This window comes from Bos javanicus, chromosome 21, assembly GCF_032452875.1.
Source record: "Bos javanicus breed banteng chromosome 21, ARS-OSU_banteng_1.0, whole genome shotgun sequence".
NCBI classification, from domain to species: domain Eukaryota; kingdom Metazoa; phylum Chordata; class Mammalia; order Artiodactyla; family Bovidae; genus Bos; species Bos javanicus.
The window spans coordinates 34,191,267-34,211,378 of record NC_083888.1 but is presented as its reverse complement, the minus strand read 5'-3'; the positions used below and the strand labels follow the sequence as shown (position 1 = coordinate 34,211,378).

At 45.2% G+C, this 20,112-nt stretch overlaps 1 protein-coding gene across 1 annotated transcript; it reads right to left on the bottom strand.

Moving 5' to 3' along the window:
• Window positions 1-15,307: 15,307 nt before the first annotated feature.
• On the bottom strand, window positions 15,308-16,290 carry LOC133234396 (granzyme H-like). Its single transcript, XM_061394889.1, has 2 exons — window positions 15,942-16,290; window positions 15,308-15,564 (listed from the first exon to the last, which is right to left on the bottom strand). Exons 1-2 carry the CDS (start codon window positions 16,254-16,256, stop codon window positions 15,421-15,423), a joined length of 459 nt encoding a protein of 152 aa, XP_061250873.1. The 5' UTR covers window positions 16,257-16,290; the 3' UTR covers window positions 15,308-15,420.
• Window positions 16,291-20,112: the final 3,822 nt, after the last annotated feature.

The following is a 20,112-nucleotide window of genomic DNA, read 5'->3' as shown; positions in this document are numbered from 1 at the left end:
TCCCAGAAGTTTCCCTGCCTGCAGAAAAAGCCCAGTGACTTGATTTTGTTGACAGCCATCAGACCTTGGGAAAAAACACCTCAGATCCTATTCATCCATGATAGACCCATCAACCTAAACCCGTCTCTGCTCCACGGGTGCTGGCACCTAAGGAGATAGCTCAGTGCGGTGCTGCCTGTGACACCTGAAGAAGAGGACACTCAGCATTCAGAGAGAGGGATGGCAGAGTTCTGTAGAGTAACACAGGGGGTTGGTAGACACACTTAAAATACTTGGAAGATTCTGTATTGCCTCAGAAAGCACCACAGAATGGTTAAAGTTTTGCAAAAATGTCAGAATTGAATTCTAATACAATTCTCAACCTTTTGTGGATTGTTTTAAGACCACTTGAAAATCTTATGAAAGTTAAAGATCCTCTCTGCATATATAAATACCTGTAGGTTATCACTTATTCTTAAAGCTGCAAAGAACTTAATCCTTTCTCTAATGCGTGGTTTATGCTTGCAACCTCATGAAATTTCTTTATGCATCTAAAAAGTAATATGCAGAAAACAGGAGGGAAAAAGTAAAAAATAGAATAACAGCTTGATTAGTGCCTTAGCATTTGGGTAATTGAAAATCATTGTTACTTACATTTTTTCAGCACTTCATTTTATTTTAAAAACTTTAACGTAATTTTTTTTTTAAAGGAAAGATCAAGAATAGCATGCAAAGAAATGGGAGTCAAATATATATAATCATCTGAATGAAGATGTGCATAGGGGATTTCATTCACAATGACTAGCATTTTATGCCAATCTTTCCTCCAAAACCTACCAAAATAAACCTGTTTAAAATGTCTAAAAACCTGAAAAGCCTTGAAGAACTGCCAATGCAGATATGACTCAGGCCACAACTGAAGGAATAACAAGCGTCCAGTTAGATAATTATTATTGTTCTGTGTAAATTTTCTGAACCCACAAAATTTGAACTTCTATTTTTGTTTTTTGAACTGTGTTAATGAGCATATAGTGTGAGGAATGTAGAAATTAGAGACCAAGACCCTCACAAGCAGGTCTAATCAGGCCCCCCACCATGATAAGCTGGGAATTAAAAGTCTACACACTCAGAGTAACAAAAAAAGAGTTAATGGGCTCTTCCTTGCATGTAATAGCATGAAAGATAGTATTATTTAGATTTTCACAGCCTCTCATACCTTGAACTTCCTTCCATTAATGTGGTTACAGACTGTTTCCCAAAGTACCTAGCAAAATCAAATACAAATGTAGAGGAAATTCACTTAATTTCAGTGTTTGAATTACACCTAAATATCGTTTTTCAAATGTAATAAGTATATAGTCAAATATAAAAAGATGAACAAGCAAAAAAATACAGGATACCATGACTAAGAAACAATAGATAATAATAGAGAAAAAACTTTAATTATTGGGATAATGTTATTAGCAAAATAAAATACAGATTGCAAAACAATTGGCTGAAATAAAAGCTAGCTTTAAACACACTCCAGGGAACATTAATCTTAAAAAATGACACAACGTCTGAAAAAGAGCTAAATACAGCTTCTAAAAGCAAAAAATATGAAAAAGACAAAATCAAAGTCACAGTGAATAAAATTAATAACAGATTAGACAAAGATGGGAAGAGAATAACTAACCTGAAAGAGCTCAGAAAGAATTGTCCAGAATGGAGCACAGACAGGCATAAAGATAAAAATATAGAAAATAGTAGAATTAGGAGGTTGAACATATGTTGAATTAGGAGAAAATCAAGAAAGAAAAGGGAAAAAAGTAATATATAATGACATACTAGCTGAGATTATTTTTTAAGCTGATGACAAAAATGCAGTTAGAGGTTAGAAAAAGATAAATCTCAACCAGAATACAAAAAAACAAATTGATACTTAGAAATCAATATTATAAAGAAATGGCAGAAAATTTAAGGGCAAGTAGATTAAGATAAACAGATTAAACACTTTCAAATGAATGGCAGGTCAAAGGCTGAATTTTCAACAGCAGCAGTGAGTGGATGCTCCCCAGGAAGAAATATCTTCATATCATTTGCGAAGATTTTAAAACTTATCCTATATATTGATTAGTAATGATATAGATTAGTAATGGGCTTCCCTTGTGGTTCAGCTGGAAAAGATCTGTTTGCAATGAGGGAGAGCTGGGTTGGATCTCTGGGTTGGGAGCCCCTTGAGGAGGGAAAGGCTATCCACTTCAGTATTCTGGCCTGGAGAATTCCATGGACTATACAGTCCATGGTGTCGCAAAGAGTCAGACACGACTGAGTGACTTTCACTTTCATTTCTCTTCAATGATATAGAAGTTATGAATAGCTAATGAAAAAATGAATATATAATGAACATCTTAACCAACAAAAGCAGATTACACAGTTGACAAGTACATACAGATGTTGACCATAGATTAAGCCATAGATTAGGTCTCAAAAGTGTTTAAAGGATTTAAATGTACATCATATTTAATATGCCACAATGAGTATAAACTAGAATTTCATAACAAGCATATGAGCAGGAAATCCTTATATCATAAAAACTAAGTAAATAAACTGCTAAATACCGTGGTTCTTTGAACAACAGGGGTTTGAACTGAATAGGTCTACTTACACACTGATTTTTTTCAATAATAAATAATTGACTACTGAGCTATCCATGATTGGTTGCAAAACCATAGAACATGAGGGCCAACTATAGGTTAGTTACACCTGGATTTTCTACCAGGTGAAGCATCAGTGCCCCTTATCTCCTATGCTGTTCAAGGATCAACTGGAAACCATGAGTAAAATCATAATGAAAACAAAAAATATCAAAATGATTAATAATGATGAAATTAATTTATAGTAAAATTTGTTAGGTATATCAGAATAAAAATGAAACTTGACCATTTAACACTGTACCTCAAATTAATTAATTGCAAGGTAAAAAATTAAACCTTTGAATATAGGAGAATTTCTTTATACACTCATCACTGTAAAAACAATTTTATACAGATATAAGAAGCACTAACTCGCAAAGAGTCAGACACGACTGAGCGACTGAACTGAACTGAACCATCAATAATAATGAATGAGTTGATCTACATTAACATTTTTTTGGGTGTACATGAATAAAGAAGAAATTCTGATTACTAAAGACACTATTGAGATGGTGAAAAGTACAGCCACATGGTGGGAGAACTAAGAAAGAGTTTTAATCATATGTATATTAACTTCTAGGTCACTGGGAAGCCAGTAATTTTGTAAATTAGTGGTAAAAAATCTGCCTTCCAATGCAGGAGACACAAGAGACATAGGTTCAAATAAAAAAGAGAGATACATGGGTTCAATCCCTGGGTAAAGAAGTTCCCCTGGAGAAAGAAATGGCAAACCACTCCAGTATTCTTGTATGGAAAATTCCATAGACAGAGGCGCCTGGTGGGTGGCAGTCCATAGGACTACGAGTCAGACACAGCTGAGCGACTGAACAGCAACACATGAAATTGACAAATCCTTAGTAACCTAATGAAACATACTCAAAAAGTTTGAATTTTCCCATAAATGTTAAATAATTTGTTTCAGTTTTCAAAAATAGTCCATCAAGGACAGCCTCAGGCTCACAGGGATTCACTGGAAATCTGTGAAAAAAGTTCCAAGGATGATAATTTCTGCTGGCAAGGAGATGCTAAACATCTCCTTTATGAGACTAGCAAAACCTAGATGCCAAACCCAGTGATGACAATATAGGAGAGGAACATTATGGGCTAATGTTATTTCAGTACTGATGTAAGTCAAATCAGTCAATAAGCAAAAATATTAGATCATTTCTAATTTGGGTTTTTCTGAGGATGAGTGATTGCAGCCATGAAATTAAAAGACGCTTACTCCTTGGAAGGAAAGTTATGACCAACCTAGATAGCATATTCAAAAGCAGAGATATTATTTTGCCAACAAAGGTCCATCTAGTTAAGGCTATGGTTTTTCCAGTGGTCATGTATGGATGTGAGATTTGGACTGTGAAGAAAGCTGAATGCCGAAGAATTGATGCTTTTGAACTGTGGTGTTGGAGAAGACTCTTGAGAGTCCCTTGGACTGCAAGGAGATCCAACCAGTGCATCCTAAAGGAGATCAGTCCTGGGTGTTCATTGGAAGATCTGATGCTAAAGCTAAAACTCCAATACTTTGGCCACCTCATATGAAGAGTTGACTCATTTGAAAAGACCCTGATGCTGGGAAAGGAGGAGAAGGGGACGACAGAGGATAAGATGGTTAGATGGCATCACCAACACAATGGACATGGGTTTGGGTGGACTCTGGGAGTTGGTGATGGACAGGGAGGCCTGGCATGCTGCGGTTCATGGGGTCGCAAAGAGTGGGACACGACTGAGCGACTGAACTGACTGACTGAACTGAGGATGAGTTGCTTTTCATTCAATACACAATTACTGTATATATGTTTCTTCCCTTCCCACACCTGTTGCTGTTTCCTGATTATCATTTTGGTGTGTGTCTGATTAATAAAGTTGTAGCTGAAGTCTTTAAACACACACACACACAACTGCTATAACAACATGTTGATTGATGAAAGAAGAAACACCATATGATAATTCAACTGAAGGGGGAAAAGGCATGTAGTAAAATTCATCATTAATTATTTTTAAAGATTCTTAGCAAAATAGGAACAATAAAGAGGCTCTTTATTCTGATAAAAGGTCTCTGCAAAAATCCCATACCAATCATTATACTTAATGATGAAGTGTTGAATGTTTTTTGAGAGCAAAACAAGTTCACACAGATAGCCATAATCATCATTTCTCTTCAACATTATACTAGAGATTTTAGCCAGTACAATTAAGCAAGAAATAGAAGGAAAGCTTCTATTTATAGAAATAAGGACAGGAAAAGAGGAAATAAAACTGAATATTTGAGATATAGTATACATTGAGAATACCCAAGAATCTGCCAATCAATTATTATGATTAATAAGAGAGTTTGACAAATTTTCTAGGCACAGAATTAATTTAAATATTAGCCATATTCTATATACATGATAATACTGTCAGAAAATGAAATTTGAAAAAAGTTTTAAAGCATAAAAATTGTCAGATAAGTAAATATAAACCTAAAGAAAAGATATGGTGAAAATTATAAAACCTTACTAAGAGACACTTAGAAGATTTAAACAGAAAGATATTCCATGTTTATGTTTGGAAGAGAAAATATTTTTAAAATGTCATTTCTCCAAAAAATGGTCTATAGATTCAATGCACCCAAGAGGTATTTCATAGAACTTGCTGCTGCTGCTGCTAAGTCACTTCAGTCGTGTCCAACTCTGTGTGACCCCATAGACGGCAGCCCATCAGGCTCCTCTGTCCCTGGGATTCTCCAGGCAAGAACACTGGAGTGGGTTGCCATTTCCTTCTCCAATGCATGAAAATGAAAAGCGAAAGTGAAGTCGCTCAGTCGTGTCCGACTCTTAGCGACCCCATGGACTGCAGCCCACCAGGCTCCTCCATCCATGGGATTTTCCAGGCAAGAGTACTGGAGTGGGGTGCCATTGAAAGTAACTTACTTGGTTCTAAATAGACATGGAAAATATATGTGGAAAAATCCATGACCAAAAATAGCCAAGTCGTCTTAAAGAATGAGAACAAGATGGTAGGTCTTGCTTTAGCAAATGAAGTCATAGTACTGAAGATGGTGTGGCATTGATGGAGCACAGGGATATAGACTAGTGGACAAGAAAAAGAGACCCCACACATATTGGGACAGTGATACACATGTATCAAGGGCTATCCAGGTGCCTCAACAGTGAGGAATCCACCAAATAATGCAGAAGACCCAGGTTCAACCCCTGGGCTGGGAAGATCCCATGGAGAAGGAAATGGCAACCCACTCCAGTGTTCTTGCCTGGGAAATCCCATGAAGAGAGGAGCCCAGTGGGCTACAGCCCATGGGATCTAAAAAGTCAGACATGACTTAGTGATTAAAGAACACATATATCAAACATGGTTTATGATGGAGGTTTTATGACAGAGAATGAGGAGACTATTTTTTTCCCTCCTCAATAAGTGGTGCTAGGACAATAAATGTCACTGCTGCTGCTGCTGCTAAGTCGCTTCAAACGTGTCCAACTCTGTGCGACCCCATAGACGGCAGCCCATCAGGCTCCCCCGTCCCTGGGATTCTCCAGGCAAGAACACTGGAGTGGGTTGCCATTTCCTTCTCCAATGCATGAAAGTGAAAAGTGAAAGTGAAGTCGCTTAGTCCTGTCCGACTCTTAGCGACCTCATGGACTGCAGCCCACCAGGCTCCTCCGTCCATGGGATTTTCCAGGCAAGAGTACTGGAGTGGGGTGCTTGGTGTCTTATAAGGCACGTCTTTCTACATGGAAAGAAAAAGCACTTGACCCTGCTGTACCCTCTCCTGCTTCTTGATGCTGTGGGCCCCCAGGGTGACGCTGATTGAGCTGCACAGAGAACAGAGTAAAGATATGAGGAGCGTGGAGTCACAGGAGATACAGCCCAGGAGCTGTGATGGGCCAGTGACTTCAGGGCAGGGCTGCGCTGAGGGGAAATTGAGGCGACAGACAGCCCTGGGGGGGTGACACTGTGTCTTGTGCTTTTCAATGACATGAGTGCAGGGCTTCTGGGAGCTTTCTCAGGAATATTATAAAATTAATGTGAGCTTGCACTAGGAGCTTACAGAGGTGGATTTTGTAAAATCCTCATGTCCTTGAGCCTGATGCGTCCCAGGACCTCAGTAAATGTTTTTTTGGCTGCACGAGTGAATGGCTTCCAATTAGCTTTTGGCTGAGATTGATAGGGATAGTACTGGTGGGATCCAAGACTACAGGAATGGGGGTGGGCACTGCTAAAGACCCTGGGGCAGCTGAGGGCCTGGGAGGCAGGGGAGATGGGGCAGAAAATGGACTTCTTGGGGTCTGGGGAAGACTCAAGGCACCTAGAGAGCTTTGGGTAATGTCACTTAGCCACTTCTGATCAATCACACCCTGGACTTCTCTCCTAGCAGGAGTGAAGGGTGAGAAGCAACTGAGAAGTTTTCTCTGAGTCTTAACCTGGGTCCACCAAAAACTCCCATACTGTGGATGGTTTGTCTGAGTTGTCCCTTCCTGACTGGATTGAGGGATTTTACTTACTCGTGTTTTGCAGTGTCACATCCTCCACCAAATGCACAACCCACTTTCTTGATGGTGAGAGAGAGTCTGAGACCCATGAAAGCTCTTGGTGAAAATCTTTGTTCTAGCCTGCCATCCCTCCATTGCTGAGTGTCTATGTGGCATCAAGCTTGTAGTCCTGGTTGGGATGGGAGCTGGTTCAGAAATTGGAGCTGAGCAGAGGGTCAGGACTGCAGGAGGTTTAGTGAGATGGGTTCTGCCCTCAGGAATGGGGATGGTCACTCACCTGTTCCAGCCCAGAAAGCAAAAGAAAGGCCATCAGGAGCAGGAGTGGCTGCATCTTCCAGAAGGTCTGCCCAGGTCACAGCTGCTGGGGTTTCTTCCTTCCAGACACAAAGCATAGAGGAAAGAAGGAGGGGAGGTCAGTGCCCCCACAGAGAGCTGTGCACCCCCCAGGCCCAGCCAGGTGTCAGCACGCCACGTGTGTCCATGCTCTCTGCTGTGGGATGGGTGAGAACGACAGTCACCACACTGGCACTCCCACTGCAGAGTCACAGAGCAAGAGGAACAGCAAAGTGAAGGCTGTGGTGCAGTCAGTGTTACCAAGTCCAAGCTCATCGCTGTACAGTAAGTCAATAGAGAGATGAGTTGTTTGGGCAAAGAGCAGTGACTTTATTTGGAAAGCCAGCAGACCAAGAAGATGGTGGACTTGTGCCCCAAGGAACTGTCTTGCCTGAGTTAGAATTCAGGCTTCTTTTATACTATGATAAAAGAGGAGGGAGTGGCATCAAACATTTCTTGGTTCCAGTCAGCCTCCAGAGAAGATGTGTCAGTTTCTTCTGTCCTGCAGTCTTTCATTGATGGGCCTGGCCAGGATGTTTCCTATATCGTAAACAAAGGCATTTTAGCTTAATGCTCATTCCTTGGGAGGCAGGATTCCACAGATGGGCCATCATGTATAATTAAAATTTGTAGTCAACACCCCATTAGTAACTAATCTAATAGACTGCAAGGATTCTTCCATAATATAGCAGTAGAGGGGCTGGACGCCAGGAGCACCTCAGTGACTGAATCAAGAATATCTCCATTTCCCCACTGATGGTTCTTTTATGATTCTGATGAGATCATGAATAATTACTCGATAGCAAGGTCCAGGGATGTGAGAGACACAGTTCCTGCCCTTGAGAAGCTGACAGTAGGCAGAGATAGACTTAGAATCTGTGGGTAGAGAGAAAGATGGTGAGCACCAAGACAAGGGGCTCTGCTTGGTGCCACGTGAGAAGGCAGAGACTGGACCTGCCTTATGAGCACATACCCTGGACACCCAAGTGCCCCAAACAGCAATCCCATTTCCCATCTTGTTACCATTCTAGCCTCACATTTTTGGAGTGTTTAGAATCGCCTCTTTAAATGCAAATATTTCACAACATAGGGAGCTTTTCTTATCCCACAGTTCTGAACAAAAGTCCTGGACTTGATACTCACTGGACCAAAACAAACCGTCCCTGGGACCATTGGCGCTGAGCATCCTTTAAGCTGAGATGGGGGGCTTTTCCACCCAAATCAGAGTGCTCATGAGTGGGAAGGGGCTTCCTCTCCAAACATGCTGGTGACTGGTGAGCAGTGAAAGAGATACAGATGCTGCTCATCCTAATAATTACTCCCCACAAAGTATTCTCTGTCCAGTGTCCAGAGAACCATGCCTCAGATAACCCTGGGCCAGGCCATCCTAAACATGTGCAGATGACCCCAACCCTCTCACCAGTATGAGGACAGAAGAAAGAGGAATGGAAAGGACGGCATGAGGAGCTCTATACAACCCAGTCCCAAGTGAACTGAAGGAACAACATCTTATGAACAAATAGGAAAAAAAGCAAAAGGAAATATGTTTAAGCATTAATGATGATCTGAGAATGATGGAATTCTGTACTTCTTTTAACGTTCTTATTTATATGTTCTGTATTCAACTACGATGTCTGTTGCTTTTCCATCCAAAATGCATTTTGCCACAGTCAAAACTCACTCACCATGCAAATGTTCAGCAAACCACTCCCCTTCAGCCTAGCCTTCCCTAAGCTGCATATTTTAAAAACTAGTAACTTTCCCAAATACATTTGTAGATTAAAAAATTCAGAGGTTATTGATAAATAGAAGGAAAAATTGAGTCAATAAACTATAGGTTATAAGAAACCTTTGAAACATTAGGATACCCCTGAATCCAAAATTTTTTTATTGCAATGACTTTCCTTTAGCGATAAATATATTTATATACACACCTACATGGGAATAACGGAGAAGGCAATGGCACCCCACTCCAGTACTCTTGCCTGGAAAATCCCATGGGTGGAGGAGCCTGGTGGGCTGCAGTCCATGGGGTCGCTGAGGGTCGGACACGATTGAACGACTTCACTTTCACTTTTCACTTTCATGCATTGGAGAAGGAAATGGCAACCCACTCCAGTGTTCTTGCCTGGAGAATCCCAGGGACGGGGGAGCCTGGTGGGCTGCCATCTATGGGGTCGCACAGAGTCGGACACGACTGAAGTGACTTAGCAGTAGCAGCTACATGGGAATAATGGAGGTGGGGAGAGGCTGGCTCAGCCCAAGATGGAAGAGCTCCCTCAAGGTCACTTGGGGCTGAAGGAGGATGTGCTGTCAAGACATCAGAGGCTGCATAGAGCCCTGGACCCAGGACCCCAAGACAGGGCTGTGATAGACACTCAAGCTGGGCCTGGGAATACTGAAGCCCTCCTGAAACTTTCTCAGACTTCTCACCTCTGTTCTGATGCGGGGAGGGACTGCATTCAGTGAGCCACACCTTTGTAAACCTCCCCCATTTCTGTTAGGATGGACAAGTTTACCCCTCAACCCCAGAGCTTCTCAGGTGGCCCTCCTTCCAAATCTGGATTCTCTTCTGTTGCCCCCTGGGCACTGGGATGGGGGATAGGAGAGTAGGTGTGGACAAGGAGAGGGCATATGGATGAGACACGAGGATTGTTGACAAGAGGGTCGTGTGTTCCTGAGGAGGGGTCTCCCTTCTCTGATGGAGCTCACGGGCAGCCTGCAGGTGGAGCTGGCGCTGGCGACATGGGACTGGAGGGAGCTGGCTGTCAGTGCAACAGGAGTTTTTATTTCAGAGTTGGAAGGTGGGGGTGGGGTGCGGTGTATGTGCTGGAGGAGGAAGATCAGATGTGAATAGATGGTTGCCTGTCAGAGTAGGCGCCTAACAAATGTGTTTAGGTAAATAAAAGAGGAATCAGTGATTTCTGCTCGAGATGAAAGTTTATTAAATTCCAGACAGCTTTCCTTCACCCACTTTGCCCAGCGCACCCATTCCAAGGAAGACGGAGGGCTCCATCCCAGGGGCACCTCAGGCTGATCCCTACCATTTGTACTGTCTCATTGTTGTTTGGATCCAGGACAGAAAGCTGGAGATTCTCGTGTAGACATTTGGAGTCCTCCCATACTCTTCTCCACGGGACACACTGCCCTGGGCCACACCATTACACACGAGTGCACCCCTGGAGTCACCCTGTGGGCAGAGAGGGCAAGGGCTGAGCTCACCTTTTTCAGTTATTCTCCCCGCTGATGCCCAGGCTGGTCTCTGTTAGGGGCCTGGGCTGACATCAGGGCCTTTGTTGGTCTTGAGGTTTCATCCAGGCGTTGAAAATCCCTCTGCTTCTACCACAGGAAGCCTCTGCCCATATATGACTGTGGAGGTGGGGAGAGGCTGGACACAGGACAGAGACCAGATAGGAGGACAGGCTTGGGACAGAGGGACGGGGTTCATTCCCACTGCCCCCCATCCTCCCAGCTCAGCTGACCCAAGGTTTTGCATGGACAACACTGGGGATCTCACCAAGAAAGAATCCCTGCTCTTGTTTGAATCTCCAGCACATATCTGCATGATGGGGATGTAGTTCGTCGAAGCAAGTGATACATTTCTCCTCCCTTTGGACTTTAGAATCTGCCTCCTGTAGTTTGTCTGCACAGAGCATATCTACCCCAACTTCCCCCAGGCCAGCCACACTGCACATTATCCCTCGCTTCACCTTCTGCCACCTTCTGGGCAGATTGATGGGGCTCACTGCAACTGTCAAGGTGGCCTTCTTCATCAGCTGCAGAAGAGGAAAGGCATTCTCACCTACTGATGGCCCACAGAGACTGCAGGACAGTCATGGGGTTGCCTTCTTCTCAGTGCTCGAACCACGGAAGGGGTTGTACAGGAGGAAGGGCAGGAATGAGGTCATGGGGGATACAGAACCCTGGAAGGAAAGTGTCCCAGAACCAGTGCAGCCATGCATCCCATCTGCAATAACATGATATCCTTGGCCCAAGACTTACCATTATAGTCTGGGTGGCGGATGGCTCTTCTCATGGGGATGACCTGCTGGATCCTTTCTTGTTCCATGATGTTGTGGGCCCTCAGGTGACATTCATTGAGCTGCACAGAGAGCAGAGAGGGAGCAGGTGTCACAGGAGATACAGTCCAGAAGCTGGGAGGAAAGAACACAGCTTGGGACAGGGTGGGGCTGGAGGAGAGAGAATTCTAGGCAATGGGCCCTGAGCAGAGCATCTCTGAGCTGTCTGTTTCCTGGCAGCCAAGTCAGGGAGGACCTCCTGGAGCCCACGAGGGTGTTCAGTCATGCAGAAGCTTGACAGTCACAGAGGGAAATGTGAATTTCTCACACGTGTACCCTACGGTCCAGGGCACAACACTGGCTTCCTTCCATTCCAGGTATGATCAGTTGCTTCTCTTAATGTGCCACTGGCATTCACTTGTCGCTCTCTCCCCAAAACTCACCTGGACTTTGAAGAGCTTCCTGCATTCCCTGCAAGGGGTCAACAGAGGGTGGGAGCCCAGGCACTGCTCCTCACCTTCCCAAGCAGTGAGCTGCTGTCAGCACAAACTCCTTATGCACGAGGAAACCTCCACTGCTGAAAATTTCCTCTGAAAACTGGTATTCAAAAAATGCCATATAGGGAATGGGAGTGTGGCTTGGCATCATGCCCCCCAATGATTTCCCTTGAAAGAGAGATTCCAGACTGCCTGCTGTGCTTATAGAGGCAAAGGCTGGAGAGGGGAGATGGCACCAGGGTTGGTGGTCTTTAAGAAAATTCGACCTGAGTTCAGAAATTTCCTTACATGAACCAGGGCCAGAGTGTGCGTGAGTGTAACATGTAAGCAGGTCTGTGTCATGTGGGGTGGGTCTGGGCCTCTGAGGATGGGACCGTCACTCACCTGCCTCCCCAGTGGGGAACAGAGGAAGGGCCGCCAGGAGCAAGAACAGGACCATCTCTCCAGGAAGGTTGATAAGATCTGAACAGTTGCTGCTTCCTTCTGATCTTTTAACCCTGAGTGTCTCCTCTGTTGTTGTGGCCGTTATCACAGGAGACTTCTCAGAAAGTGTCACATCACTGTTTGATCAAGTCTTGGGGTCTCAGTGGAGTAAAAACTTAACAAAAGCCTCTGATAAGTTCTTATCTGTGGGGTCGTGGGGATACTGCATCAGCAGATCTCAAGTCCCTGAGCCCCAGAAACCTGGGCCTCAGGATGATAGATCAAAAAATGTCTTCATTTCTGTGGTTCTCTTTAGATCATCACAGAGATTGTGTCTTGGACTTTTTTGTGTGAGACTGTGGGAAACACTGAAAATAAGCTCTATTGCTTCTGGTGGAGGAGAGCTTACCATCATGATCAGATAAGAACAGTGAGATTAAGGGTGTGGGCTGGCCAGAATGGTGTGAAAGTGATGCTGAAGAGGGCTTATTCCAGTTACCAAAGGACTGAGTGGTTTAAAATAACACCAAAATTGCTTAACCCATGAATCTGCAATTTGCTTATGGTACAATGTGAACAGCACCCATCTGCTCCCATAGGTGTCAGGGAAGCTTGAAGCCCAGAAGCTGAATCACTTGAAGGCTTCCTCACACATGCCCAGTGGTTGCTGCTGGCTGTCCTGTGGGCACATTGGTTTCTTGCCACGAGGGCCCCTTATGTCGTCTCACTTCATGGGATTCTTTGGCTCCATCCAAACACAGTGCCTGGCTCCCCCAGAGTGAGCATCTCCTAAAAAGTGAACCATCTAGAAGCTGTGTTCTTTTCATTACATAGACATTGATGTCATACAACATCCATTCTGCCATGTCTGCTGCTTGGGTCAATCAAGACCAAGAGCTTTCACTAGATTAAAAAGGAAGGGCCCTAGACCCCACCTCCAACAGGAGGTGAGATATTGCAGTCATGTAAGAAGAGCCTGTGGGATGGAGACACACAATGGCAGTCATATCTGCACCATGCAAATGCGGAAAGGCATGGAATTGAAAAAATTGTTTCTAAACATCTTGATTCCAAGCCTCTTGAAAAGTAACAACATCTTAGTTAAACAAACAAAGCCCATAGTCAACAGTGATTAGGGCTGGAGAGTCACAGTGAGCCAAGGGGTGTCTCACACCACATGTGCTCCGAACCATGCACTGGGTGGCCTGGATATCAGATCACATGTGATGTGAGGCATGTTCAAGGATCCACTGTAAATCATAAGCAAAATCATAATGGAAATCAAAAGAAAAGGAATTCAATATGGTAAGTAACGATGAAACTATATTAAATCTGTTGGCTACATGTGAATAAAAATAAACTCGACCACTTAAAACTGTTTCTCTAACTCATTGAAAGATAAAACATGAAAACGTTGAATATAGGAGAATTTCTTTATACACTTACCTTGTAAAAGCAAATTAATACAGGATATAAAAAGGACTATTGATAATGATGGATAAGTTGATCTACATTAAAAATGTGTTGGGTGTCAGGAGCCACGTTAGGCATTACTGAAAAATGGACCCACAGCCCCCAACCCCCTCTTCCTTATCCCACAGGCACAGACCTGGGTTGAAGGAGTTAGCTCTTGTGATTCTGACTTGTTTCTTCCTTTCTTCGGTTGAGTTGGCTGGAAAGAAAGTTAAAGTGCTTATTGTTTTTGAGAAAAGCATGAGAAAGCACAAAGCCTTCTGCAGTTGTGTCCAGAAAATAATCTATAAAGTAACCATTGACATTTGTTCAAGGATTTTTACAAAGAATGTCCCAGGATGTGCACGTAGGCTGCAGCTTGAGGCCATGGAGGATTATTATCTGAGACCTGTTTGTGAGGGAGATGTTTATGACAAAGGAAGTTTGCTGAGTTTAGGGTTTAGGAATAATTAAGAATAGCTAGAAGCCTTTTTAGGAGATAGTGAGTTTAGGATACTAGGGGCAAGCAGGATTTAGAAAGATAAGAAATAAACTGAGGAATGTGGCATGCAGCCCAGACATAAGCATGAGTTACAATGTAATCACAAGTAAACATGATTCTGAGAGAATCGCTGAAGCAGGAACTCTGTTTGAAGGGCAACAAGGAGATAATAAATCTGGGTGAGGGGGAGCTGAAAATGAAAAACCTCTGACCTAATCCTTTTGAAAAAGTATAAAAGAAGACCTGATGTTTGAAATAAACATGTAGTCCCGTACCTCGAGTCAGAGGCTACATCATTCCCCGCCGACACTGCTCATCACTTCAGGCTGATCCCCTGCTTGCTGGAGCTGGACTCCGGCAGTTGGGTATGTAAGCATCAAGATGATTCTGATTACTAAAGACACTATTGAGATAGTGAAAATTATAGCCATAGGGTGGGTGAACTAAGAAAGAGTTTTATCTGAGAGATATATGTATGTATATATACATACATGAATCTTACCTATGCTAGCCTCTTGGTCACAGGGAAGTGAACAGTTTTCAAAATCTACATGGAATTACAAATCCCTAGAAAATATAAATTAAAGAAACATACTCAGGAAGTTTGAATTGATTCCGTTTTCAAAAATAGTCCATCAAGGACAGCCACAAGACGCAAGAGATGTGGATTCAATCCCTGGGTTGGGAAGATCCCCTGAAGAAGGAAATGGCAACCCACTCCAGTGCTTGTGCCTGGTAAATCCCATGGACAGAGAAGCCTGGCAAGCCACAGTCCATGGGGTCACAAAGAGTGGGACACGACTTAGTGCCTTAACAGAAGCAGAGGGCTAGGGAGGAAGGAGGAAGTAAAACCCAGAACTGACAGAAGAGGGTGTCCTGGAGCAGTGTGGTTATGTATTGAGGTGGTTCCATGAATAAATAGGAATTCAGTCACCATTGCTTTGGAGATCCCATTTATTATGGCCCTGTGATCCCACTGCCAATCCCTGTGGGATTCTTGCTGCTGCCCCAGGACAATGGTCAGTGCAGAGAAAGATCAGTCTCAAGCTGCTGTTAGAGGTGCTTCATTGTTCTCTTTATCCAGGGTAGGAAGTGTGAGACCTGGGTGAAGACTCCTAGAGGTGTCCCATTCTTCTTTCCATAGGAGAAAGTACCATGGACCACTTTTTTACACACGAGGGGTCCACCGGAGTCACCCTGTGGGCAGAGAGATAAGGGCTGAGCAAGCCTCCTTGGGGTTTTGTCTTCCCTGCCGCCCAGGCTGGGTGGTCTCAGTCAGGGGCTATAGGGAAGACCCAGGCCCAGGGAGGCCTGGTCACCTCCTGGTCCTGGGGCTCCAGCCTGATTCTGACTGTTCTTAGCAGCTAGACTTAAGTCTATCTTTCTATCAATTTTCTCCTGGAAACTCTGGTGATATGACATCTGTGGGATGACTGAGGCTTCCTGAGCCACTCAGGGAAAAGAAAAGCAAAACACTGGATTCAGGACCAGGCAGCCATAATTCTCAGCTGAGGATATGGCCTCTGCCCTACCCACACCTCCCGGGTCTGTGTGCTTAGATGCAGGAAACTGACCTTGAAGCCGGTTTTCACCTTCCTTGGGTCCCCAACACAATTCTGGGTGGCCCGGCTGTAGTGCCTGGGGTTGAGTGATTCACACATCCGATCCTCCTGTACCATCAGCTCTGCCTCCTGCAAGGTGGTGGCTGGAGTGCCCAGGGCCACCTGCCCCCAGCCGGCCAGACTGCACACCTGTCCTGGCTTCATCTGGGCCTTGGCCTTAGGCAGACTAAGGGGCTTCACAGCTGACATCTGCTTGGCCTTTCTCTCCAGCTGATGGGAAGAGACAAGAGTCTGGCTCAGCTGGTGGTCCTCTGGCCTGGATGCCATGATGAGGCTGCATGGACTCCATCTCTCAACTCTCCCCCTGAGACTGGTCAGGTGGCCAGGATGGGAAGGAAGAAAGAGGAAGGAGATCCTGGGAAGGCAATGATCTGATCTCAGGAGGGCAGGGCCAGTGGGGAGTTTTCCTTGCCTGCAGTTACATGATGTCGTTGGAGAAGTTCCTAGGATTATAGTCTGGGTGGCAGATGGCTCTTCTCATCGGATGACCTGCTGGGTCCTCTCCTGCTGTTTGATGTTGTGGGCCCCCAGGGTGACATTGATTGAGCTGCTCAGAGACCAGAGCAGAGGTGTGGGGATCATGGGGTCACTGGAGATACAGCCTAGGAGCTGTGACAGGCAGCTGACACCAGGGCAGGGCAGCAGCTGAGGGGGAGTTGGGTGACAGACGGTCCTGGGGCTGGTGACTCTGGGCCCAGTGCTTCTCAGGGACATGAGGGCAGGGCTCCAGGAGCTTTCTCAGCAATATTGTGAAGTGACTCTGAGTTTGGGTTTTGGCTCTCACTGCACACTCTCATCCTTCTCTGATGCTTTATTTGGCCATTGTGGGTCAACCCTTCTCAACCCTGTCTCTTGTTCTCACCTCCGACCCACTAACCACAAAACTCTACTTGTCCTGTTTCTCAGCTTTTCATTACCCTAGTCCTGCTCATAAGATGGCTTGTCTGATGAGCTCTTGTGGTCCTGATTTCCAGGATCCTGGGGTGAAGGAGGGGTACCCCTGGGCTCAGCTCCTGGAGAGAGGACGGGTCCCTGTCCAGGCTGGCTACTGCCCCTCACCTTCCTCTGCAGTGAGCAGCTATCAAACAAAGTCCTTTTGTATGAGAACACCGCCACACTTCTTCCAACTCTTCTCACCCAAAACTGAACCAAAGCCATGTAGGGGCGGGAGTGGGGCTTGGCCTCGTGGCCCCCAGTGATCTCCTCTGAAAGAAAAGGCTAAAAGATGGGGAGATGGGATAGGCTATGGTTAGAAGGGAGGTTCGGGAAGGTGGCAGTCAAGGTGGGTCGACGGTGCCCAACAGACACGAGGGGAGAGTCCCCCAGGTTCTCACTGCTGTGGGATAACCTTTTCTAAACCCCAAACCTCAGTATTGTTCTCCACATCCTGAGTCACACACACATATGAAGGGGCCCGAGACTGCCTTCCAGAAGGTGGAGCCCAGAGATCATGGATGAGCCCTCATTCTCATGGAGTCTCCTAACCCGTCTGAGCCTCTGCTAACATCCTGATTGGTGCCATTTTCTAACAATCCACCTATGAGTTTATGGAGTTGGGTTTTCTAAAATCCTCATGTCCTAGGGCATAACGCATCCCAGGATCTCAGTAAACATCTGTTGACTGGACGCCTGAATGGCCTCCAATTAGCTTTTGGCTGAGGTTTGGTGGGGATAGTACTGGTGGGATTTAAGACCACAGGGATGGGGGAGGACATGCCAAAGACACTGGGGCAGAAAATGAACTGCTTAGGGCCTGGGGAAGAGTAACGACACCCAGAGAGCTTTGGGTGCTGCCATCTAGCCATTTCTGACCAGTCACACCCTGGGCTCCTCTCCTGGGCAGGAGTGAAGGGCGGGGAAACTGACAAGTTTCTCTGGTTCTTAAGCTGGGTCCACTGAGAACCCCCGCGCTGTGGATGGTTTGTCTGAGTTGTCCTTTCCTGGCTGGAGTGAGGAATTTTACTTACTTGTGTGTTATAGCTTCACATCCTCCAGCAAATGGGCAACCAGCTTTACCAGTGGTGAGAGAGAGGCTAAGAGCTACAAAAGCTTTTAGTGAAAGCTTACTTCCTACCGTCCATCCTTGCTGAATGTCTATGAGAATCAAACTTGTAGTCTCAGTTGGGATGGGAGCTGGTTCAGAAATTGGAGCTGAGCAGAAGGGCCAGGACTTCAGGAGGTTTAGTAAGATGGGCTACCCTGTCAGGAATGGGGATAGTCACTCACCTTTCCTAGCCCAGGAGGCAGAAAGGCCATCAGGAGCAAGAGTAGCTGCATCTTCCAGAAGATTTGCCCAGGTCAGAGCTGCTGGGGTTTCTTCCTTCCAGACACAAAGCACAGGGGAAGGAAGCAGGGGAGACTCGGTGCCCCCACAGACCCCCCAGAGCTGTGGTCCCCCCAGCCGGGTGTGAGCATGTCACATGTGCCCATGTTCTCTGCTGTGGGATAGGTGAGAACAACACAGTCACCACACTTGCACTCCCTCTGCTGAGTCACAGAGCAAGAGGAACAGCAAGAAAGTGGAGGTTGTGTTGCAGCCAGGGGAGGAGTTGGGTCCTCAGAGGCCCTCAGTGACTGAATCAAGAGGATCTTCGTTTCTCCCTTCTTGGGTCTTCTATGATTCTGGGGAAAGCATGAAGAATTACCCAATAGGAAGGGGTCAGGGATATAGCGACATGGCCCCTGTGCTTGAGAAGCTCAGGGGCTGGAGGAGCCCTAGAATCTGCGGGCAGAGGACATGTGCTCGAGGACTACGGCATGGGGCTCTGCTTGGGCCAAGGGTGAGGCAGAGACTTCACTTGCTTTAGGAGCAGAGAGGCCTGGATTCAGCCAAATGGCCCAAACAGCAACCCCATTTCCTATCTTGCCAGGGTTCCAGCCTCACATTTTTGGAGGATTTAGAATCTCTTGTTTAAATATAAGTATTCTGTAACAAAGAGAGCCTTTCTTATCTGAAAATTTTGAATGAAAGTCCTGGACTTGATATTCACTGAACCAGAAAAAAACCATCACCGGGTCCTTCGGCAATGAGGGACATGGTTGGGTTGTGCTGAGGTATATATTGTCCCTCAAGCTGAGACGGAGGCTGTCCCACCCGAATCAGGGTGTTTGTGAGTCAGGAGGGGCTTCCTCTCCAGAAATGCTGGTCACTGGTGAGTGGTGAAGGGGAAACAGATGTCCGTCATCTAATACTTACTCCCCACTAGGTATTCCCTGTCCAGAGGCCAGAGAGCCATATATCTGCTGTCTCTGGGCCAGGCCATCCTAAACATGTGCAGATGACCCCCACACTCTCAGCAGTATGAGGACAGAGAAAGAGGAATGGAAAGGAGGGCATGAGGAGCTCTAAACAACCCAATCCCAAGGGAGTTGAAGCAAGAGCATTTTATGAATAAATACAAAAATAGTGGAAGGAAGTATACTTAAGCATGAATGATGATGATCGGGGGTGGTGGAAGTGCACTTCGTTTCCTTTTCTCATCCATATGTTCTGTATTTATTTGTCTTTCTATGATGAATGGGCAGAGGAGCCTGGAGGGCGACCGTCCATAGGGTCACAAAGAATCCGACACGCCTGAAGTAACTTAGCACACTTGCACGCACCGTGTTGCATATGTTCCATTTATGAGGAATATATTTTGATGAATATGTGTTACTTTCTGCCAGAACACATTTTGCAATAGTTGAAGCTCACTCTCCATTCAAATGTTCAACAAGCCACTTCTCTTAAGCCCTCTCTAAACTGCATGTCTTAAAACTAAGGTTGCTTTTCTGAACCTTGCATCAAAACTTCAGCAATTGATAAAAAAAAAAAAAAAAATACAGGAAGAAACGTACCCAATAACTATAGGCTATAGATACTCTTTGAAACTTTAGGATACCTTGAAACCAATGATTTCCTTTAGAGTGAGTTTCCTTTGGAGATAAATATATTTATGCACAAACACACATGGGAATGATGAAGGTGGGGAGTGGCTGGTCAGCCCAAGGTGGAAGAGCCCCCTCAAGGTCACTTGAGGCTGAAGGAGGATGTGCCCTCAGGACACCAGAGGCTGCACAGGGCCTTGGGCCCAGGACTCCAAGACAGGGCTGTGACAGGCACTCAAGCTGGGTCTAGGAATAC

Bases quoted from the DNA above. Each gene is read 5' to 3' on its own strand.
- LOC133234396 (XM_061394889.1), bottom strand. From the start codon at position 16,256: ATGGCATCCAGGCCAGAGGACCACCAGCTGAGCCAGACTCTTGTCTCT. The intron at 15,565-15,941 runs GTCAGTTTCCTG...CTCTGCCCACAG, and splicing joins AGGTGAAAACCGGCTTCAAG to GGTGACTCCGGTGGACCCCT.